Source organism: Simochromis diagramma, unplaced genomic scaffold (genome assembly GCF_900408965.1).
Source record: "Simochromis diagramma unplaced genomic scaffold, fSimDia1.1 OVJJ01000344.1, whole genome shotgun sequence".
Classification (NCBI taxonomy): Eukaryota; Metazoa; Chordata; class Actinopteri; order Cichliformes; family Cichlidae; genus Simochromis; species Simochromis diagramma.
Window position 1 is genome coordinate 13,169,831 of NW_024387375.1, and position 8,191 is coordinate 13,178,021.

The 8,191-nt window shown below is 41.4% G+C and overlaps 1 protein-coding gene across 3 annotated transcripts in view; it reads right to left on the reverse strand.

Annotated features, from left to right (window-relative positions):
* dscamb (Down syndrome cell adhesion molecule b) overlaps positions 1 to 5,683 on the reverse strand; it is a 128,136-nt gene extending 122,453 nt beyond the window's left edge. For 2 of the 3 annotated variants that reach the window (XM_040009624.1, XM_040009623.1), the window contains exon 1: positions 4,665 to 5,683. In XM_040009624.1, coding sequence (XP_039865558.1) covers positions 4,665 to 4,707 — 43 coding nt within the window. In that variant the 5' untranslated portion in view covers positions 4,708 to 5,683. The remainder of the gene's footprint in view (positions 1 to 4,664) is intronic. The other variant, XM_040009625.1, reaches the window with a different exon arrangement.
* Between the last annotated feature and the right edge of the window lie 2,508 nt (positions 5,684 to 8,191).

Sequence of the window (8,191 nt, forward strand, 5' to 3'; positions counted from 1 at the left end):
AATTAAAAATGAGTACATCAGAGGGACAGCTCAGGTCAATCATTTTGGAAACAAACTTTTGACCTTGAAAAAGTTTTATTAAATCAGAATTAGCACCTTGCAGTAGATCTTCACGTTTCAGGTTTTGCATCAAGAAGAGCGGTCTGTAGGTCTGCGGGTCTGTTATTGAGACACTCACTGGGTCTTTTGTCATAAGTGGGCGTGTTCCAAACTACTTTGAAACTAAAATCAACAGAAAACCACTTCTGCACAGGAGAGCAGAAGTGGTTCACTGGTCTTTTTTAAACTGTCAAATAAAGCTTCTACACCAGTTCCCCCACTACAGTACCTGTGCAGTGTAGCCCAGTAATATAACATGTCACTTTGACAGGTGCTGAGTGAATTAAAAACATCCTCTCTACTGAGAACCCTCTCTGAGAGGGAAACCCCCGCCAGATGTACTACAGCCTCACTTTGCACGCATGATCAAACACCTACATCTGGGTGCTGAGGGCTTTTCTGCTCTTCCCCGCAGATGCTAAATGATATCGTTAACATTTTAATGCAAGAGACATTTACACGCGGGCTTGCGCAATTACACCTCCGATTCAGTGGAATCCTGTCAGACACAGTGTGATCGGTAATTAGATTTTACATTGGGTGAAATGCAGCACACACACATAAGCATGCGCGCACATGCACGAGTCACCAAAGCTTGCTCCTAATTAGGGAGCTAGACAGGCTCGAGGAGGTATGGTACAGTAGAGTAGCCCTCATTATACAGCTGGGATGTATGAACTAGGGGATATCTATTATGATCACACATCAGGGTATCCATTACCCAACATTAGCACCTCTTTCAACTGGAATCGCGCGCAGAGTTCAAAACGTAACCCAACAAACCTTCACACAACTCAGACAAGTGAGGAAGAGTTAAGTGGGTTTGTAAACTTAATTTAGCCCATTAGATATTCAGATCAGAGTGAGACTGCACAAGATGATCTATCACTTGACTGTACGCTGGGTGCTTTCATGGGGTAATTTGATTTCAAGAGCTATGATACTGCTTGTGCAACCAAATCCTAATTGGTAATTAGTAAACAGACTACTAGTCGTGAGTGCAACAATAAGGGTGGTCAGGTTTCTCTCCATTTGCTTTACAGACCCGGCCACTGGGAAGCCGCTGATCTTTAGTCATTTTTACAGAGGCATCTCCGACAAAAGGAGGCTCTCATCACTGCACTGGCTTTATCGCCTTCATGTAGATTTATTACCACACAAACACTCGTCCCACCTTCTATTTGCAGCCAAGTTCAATCTATCCATCCACCCCAGTCTCCGCAGCATTTCCATCCAGTGTTGCAGGTTGCTAATAATGTGGGGTCATGTAAAATTGGCAGGCTAACTGATGTTGGCAGCTATTTACTGTACTTTAAGCTACACTGGGATGGATGCTCTGGAAGAGCTTCCTTATTTCCTTGTGTGTGTGTGTGTGTTTTAGAGTGTGTGTGTGTGTAGTCCGCGAAAGGTCACAGCTAATTGAGATCAAAATTTGATTGCATGATTTCCTGACCTCTACATAATAGTTCGTTTATTGAAGAAATACGAGATAAGTCCTTTTTAAGTCACGAGCGTCGGGTTAAGCTGCGTGCATGTCTACAAATCATCGCAGTCTTGGTGGGGACTCTGTGAGAAGCCTTGTCTCATTATATCTTTGCAACGAGAATTTGAATAGGCCGGTTTAGTTTGCTGTAGTTTTGCCCAGAGGCAACTTTCAGGCAGAGATATTTAATGGTTCCTCTCCTGTACTGATGACTGAATTTATAGATGCTACTTTGATAGGTGCAGGAAATAGCAAGAGCATAAAGTCTTAAATGGAATACAAAAAGTAATTGTGCCTCTTGGCTGGTGAATGTGTCAGATTTAACATTTTAATTTTCATAAAAAGAGTAATAAGGACCGGGGTTGTCTTTTGCTTCCTTTTGATAATAAACAATCAATTGCAAAGATAAGGAAAGCAATTAAAATGTGACATTTTTGAGCATTGTGTGGTTGCGAATCCGTTTCCCTTTCTTTAATTGAGTTCATTAAGCTGATATCCAGTGAATGTACGCAAAGAACACAGAGAACCCAGAAGCGCTGTGAGGTGCTCGGTTATAATATGGTTGCTTATAACACCTGTGGACACAACGATGTAACGAGATGTGATTAGCTTTGGGTCGGGAGCTGCCAGGTCAGCACGGTTTGCAGACAAACTCACAGTTCCCATCAGGAATAGTCTAATATTTCCACAGGTGTGCCATTTTTTTTATTTTTTAAAAAGGTTTCCAGTTTGTGAAGAATTATTAAACCCAACCTAGTGAATGAAATCATCCGGTTATCCAATGTTATGAACGGGAATTCTGAACTGCATGGTATTTTCTTTGCACAACACCACATCATATGGCTTTCTTTCCCCCCATACGGTGAAGAGTGAATGGGTGAACGTTTTAGGACGCAGCCCCTAACACCCATTAAGGAGGTTACCATAGAGACAGGCCAGTGTGCACATGATAGGCCTAACTCTGAAACAGCAAGAACTGTCTGGAATCCAATCTCCGTGCTGGCTTCCATCTACAAGGTCATTCATTCATTCTGACAATGACTACTCAGCCGATGAACACCTCATTTTCATGATAATCAACCATGTATATATAGCCAGGGTCCTGTACATAATGGGAAAATCAAATATAAATGATAGAAAAAGGTAAAGATACTTTAAAATTCACTTATACACACACACACACACACACACACATATATATATATATATGTGTGTGTGTGTGTGTGTGTGTGTGTGTGTGTGTGTGTGTGTGTAATGATTGCAGTGCAAATAACAAGCACAAAAAGTGTAACGTCTGCACTCAAGGCTGTCTATTGCTTAATCCCTATCAGTTGCCTCAGGCCTCCTCAATAATCCCTTAAGCAATAAACGGACACAATCTTGCATGGCAGTTGATCTAATGTCAGAGTCAGATGATTATGATTAATGAGGATTCCTTATTGTTCCTTTATGAGTTTCAGCACAAGCTGGGCTGAGGGAGATACCATTTTATATGGAGTCAATGTCAATAAACGGCACCGACGGAGGGTTGCCTCAGCACCGAAAACGCGTTGGCACAGAAACAAAAATCCATTTCGAAGCTTTATTTTATCATTCCGGCCAGAGGGGGGAAAATCCATTTTGGGGGCATACTATAATATATCACAGCCCCTTGATGCGGTTGAATGCATTCATACCTGTAAATCCCCACTTCCCTAATTTTTCTTTTGTGAATTCTCTTTTTTTTTCCACACAAAAGCAACCGACCACTGATTTTTTTTTTTCAATCCCCATCTTGTCACCCTGATGTCTCCCAGACATGTTTCCATTTTCTTTCCTTCTCCTTCTTCAACTCTCCCTTTTTCTTCCCCTGTTTTCGTACACACCCAGTCGGCCATAATCCCTCCCTGTAGAAGGGACTCTGGCCAATAAGTGAACGCAATAAACTGTATCAATTTTCCACCATTGATTTTATATATATGCATATATACGCACTGTGAGAGCGTGCAAATATACCTGCATGGTGTCTCGCATGTGTGCAATGGCACAAATGCATGCAACTGCACTTGTGTACACGAAAAACAGCGACAAGATGCACGACCAGGTCTGAACGTCTCAATTCCAGCATTTGAATGGAAAAAATGCATTTCACACTCTTTTCACGAGTAAATTTGTGAAGTACTTTTGCATTTGCAGACAAATAAAATACAAAAATGACCCCTGTGGACTGTGTTTCATCCAAAAACATTACACCTGTACTGTTCATTACATTCGTTGCATGAACATTTTGTACTAATGGTGCACGCTTTCTCTCTGCTAACTACATTTTAAGGTAAATACACAAAAAGCTGAGCTCACATTTGTAACAAAACTGGTTTTGCAGGTGCTGCGAACACCCTGCTCAAGCCAGAAATATAATTTAATTTTTTTAATTAAAAAACAAACAAACCCCAAAACGTTAAAATGCAAATACGAAGGACTGCCTTTAAGGATCTTTGTATAAACTGGCCTTTTTTTTTTATGCTTTAGTGTCAATTTAGGCCATTTGAACTTGAAAAATATGCTCTCTGTGGGGGATGGGGAAAGGGTTAAACCAAATGTCCATTATATCAAAGACGTCACTTATTACTAAGGGCCACAGTGAAACAAGGTTGTGGCAGGAAAAAATAAGTATCATTTGGTATAAAACAAAAACAAATATTATTAATATGATTCAAATGAAAAACTATTCAAACTTGACATAATATCCAACTACTGCAATTAAACAGACTGACTACAGGCACACTAACAACATGGTATAGCCGTTTTATTTCTCCTGGTTCAGGGTGTATATCTGAAGGCCAGATATGGGTCTAATGGTTTGTAGGAGAGCTTGAAGGATTTAAAACGCAATTCATGCCTCGCCCGTCTCTCCCCCTCTTTCAGGGGTGTCAGCCTTTTGACAAGCATATAAAATCCATTTCATGTGGGTCACAGGTGACCTCCATCCTCCCTCCTCAGTCACTTAGCTGTCTACCAGTGATTTGCCTTCTGCAGTATGTGATGAGCAATAATAATAATAATAATAAAAATAATAATAAAAATATGAGCAGGTGCAACTTACCATTCAAGATGCTCTGGGAAAAGATAAAAGCCAATATCCACATGCCCTGCTCCGTTCAATCCCCCCAAGCTATGCTTTCTCTTCTTCCTCTGACCGGTGCCTCCCTGGGTTTCTCTTCTGTGCGCTTGGGCTAAGGTTAAACATTTGCCACTGTCTTGAAGCAAACCGGTCCAAGTCTCTACTTTTAATATCTCCTTCGTACTTTTTTGTTACACTGATTTGGTTTCTGGGATGTCTCGGAGCATAAATGCGCCTCTGTAATTTTCTTGGGGAGAGCTCTGCTCAGACTCTCCTTCCTGTGCTCCGCGTCTTGCTGCTTGTCCCTGTTATTCAAAAGGATGCTGAAGGGGTGAAGCCCAGGTGTGTGTGTGATGCTGAGTCAGAGCCGGGTTAGAGCGGATCCTGGGAAAAGAAATTAAATCCGAAAACAAGAAACAAACAAACAAAAATTAAAATTTAGAAAAAATGGTTAAACTAAATCTTTAAAAGAAAAATGTCCGGTTTCAGGTTTCCTGAATAAAACACTGGAAGACGGATCATCCTTGAAGGTAAAAATAAATGAATAAATAAAATGTTACAAAATTAAAACAACTAAAAGAGAAAAGAAGCAAAGAGAAGAGAGAGGGCGGTGGCAGAAGAATGAAAAGCAGGTTTTTTGCTCAGACTCCAAAGTCAGATCATCTTCATCGCCTCTGTGCGTCCAGCAAGAGGCGAGCAAGCGCATCTTCCCCGCTGCCGCTCTCTAATCGCACCACACTGACTCTCTGAGCATTACACAGAATAACCCTCTCCCCTGCCCCTGCAGACGCTTTAATTCCTCATTGCCTTAAAGGAGCAGAGGCGGCAGCCGGTCGCTCCTCGGGGCAGGATACTGTTGTGGAGGTGGAAGAGTGTGAGAGCACGCAGCGAGTGGGGCATTTGCATTAAGGAAATGAGCTGCACCTGACGCACCAAGGTACCAAGGATTTTTACGCACGGGGTTGTATCAGCTCAAACAGAAAGCGCTGTCTGCTGGCGTGCAGGTGTACGCTGAACACGCCGCTGTGCCCCAGATCTGGCTTGAATTTAGTTCCTAATGTTTTTCTTTCGTGTGTGAAAACAGAAGCGAGCTCCCCCGTAATAATGGAAATCTACAAGGACACCCAGTGACGCGTATTTTCTGTTGTTTAAGTAGAAAATGTAGTTGTTTTTTTTTTCTTTTAAACTGAATAACAACGTGAACTTGATTGATGAGATTTAATAATCGCATTGAACAGAAGATAGGAGGGGAAGGCAGCCACTCTGTCTGGGGGAAGAAAAGGGGTTAAGATGAAGAGCCCCCCCACCCCGAAGACGCACATACTCACACAGTTTATATCGCCTCCCTCAACCCAATAATCCACCACTCACCACCACCAACCCCCACTACCACCACCCCTCCATTTTAATGCCTGCCTTGAAGTCAAGGGTATAGCTGTGGAAGCCTGTGGGCCTGTCCACAGCGCCGGGTTACACTCAGTGTGATATAACCGCCAGCTCATGCTCTGTCCCACATGACAGAATACATTGCAAGTGAGATTCCAGCTATATACCCCAAGACACTCAATTTGTATGCTCATATCCTTACAAGTCTGAATGTGTACAAAGATAAATAAATAGAAGGTTTCATGGTGAAAGGCTATACTGACTACATTTGTAGCGCTAATAGCCGCCTTTTAAGTTGGTAAAGATGCTGAGCTGAGAGTTCTCGGTTCAGCTATTTTGATCTTTGCATTTTGCTGCTGTCCAGTCTGGTTTGTCCCTGTGTCTAATCTGTCACAGCGTTCTTCCTGTTTCTTTCCACACTCCAGCAGACAAACAGGAGCGTTGCTTGCCTCAAAACTGTTAAAGTAGTACTCAGATATTTGTATTTACTCATGTTTGATTGGTCAGATATTGTCTGGATATTTTTTTTCTACTACTAATGCTACTCCAGAATGTCTGTTTGAATGAGTGATGCCGTTTTACTTTTTGCCTATACGTGCAAGATAAATCCAAACAAGTTTAAGACTGGAGGAAAGGAGAAAGTGCTAGTGTTTCAGGGCAAATGGTTAAAGATCCGGGCTGTCATTTAGAGCTGATTAGGAGCACTGTGCTGGTTTTTTGGCTCTAAATTCTTGGCATGGAAGAACAGCTGAGTTGATTAGCTGCTGCAGAATGTGAGATATGATCATTTGCCGTGCCATATTTTTATCCAAGCTTTGTTTTCGCCTCGCTTGCTGCCCATACTCATTCACAGCAGTCACACTTAAATACTGTAATACACAAACAAGGTTTCATCATCTGTTTCCAATAAGCTATTTTAAAATGAAAGTAAAACACCTTGCTCAAGGGCATCTCTGTAAAGTTCAAGGACTACGTGTTAGTGATGCCGAAGGCAAAGCCCATTCATGCCCTACAGGTAATCAAATGGAGCAGAACTGCCCGTAGTTTTCCTCGGTTCAGCCTTTTTAGTAATGTTAAAAGAAAGCTTTTCCACAACTAAAGGTGACATCCGCAGCCTGTCAAGACAAACAGTTCTTAGAGAGGGAGGAAAAAAAGGCTTTGACTGTGGGTTCAAGGGATTGAGGGAGGGATCCATGGCATTAGAGACTGCCATCTGACATTTTAGGGGAAATGAAGCATTGGTGTAATCAAAGTCCTTATAACATCTCTGGTGTAATCTCGCTCAGCAAACAGGATTTTATGAGAAGCTGAAATTAAAACTTTGGCAGTGAAATAGATAAAGCAAAGCTAATCAAAAGGTGATATTTGTTTGCCTTTGAAAACTAACGTTTGGCGTCACAAAGCATGGAATAGAGGCAATGACACAGCCTCACCTCAGCACATAGGTCAGGGGCATATGTACTGTGTGTGTACACTATATACACCGTCACACCGCTGTACGCACGCCCCGAATGAGGGCGCTTCCAGTAAAAGCACAATTTCACAAAGTGTGTTTGACAGCAAACAAGCACAGTGTAACATCAACACCGACAACATGACCTCACAACAACCAAATTACAGCCGGTGTGTTTGATGACTCAACTCATATTCATTTCTGCAAAGAATGCTCACATTGCTGGACTGCGATTGAGGAAAAAAGGCTCTAACCTGTATTTATATATAATCCTTTTAATCAATATTGCTCCCAGTAATTACAGTACTTTGTCTATGAGCCATGTTTGATCTCTATATGAGTATGTAATATCTGGTTAGCATGGGTTAAATGCCCTTTTACATTAAAAACCATAATTATAAAATAATTACCTCTCTCCCTTCTATTTAATAAAAAAACATGGATGCCATGAGAGAAGCTTTTATTACCACAAGAAAACAATATTTAAAAAAAAAAAAAGTCAAAATTTTAGCATCGCTGTACAGAGAAATAAAAATCAATGATATGTTGAAAACACAAAGGTCAGAACTGGACATACATATAGATCAAATGTTGCTGTTGGCACAGCCTTTATTTACACTTATGGAAAACAGGTGCTGCTGTTTATCACTTACAGCAGCTGTACAACTGA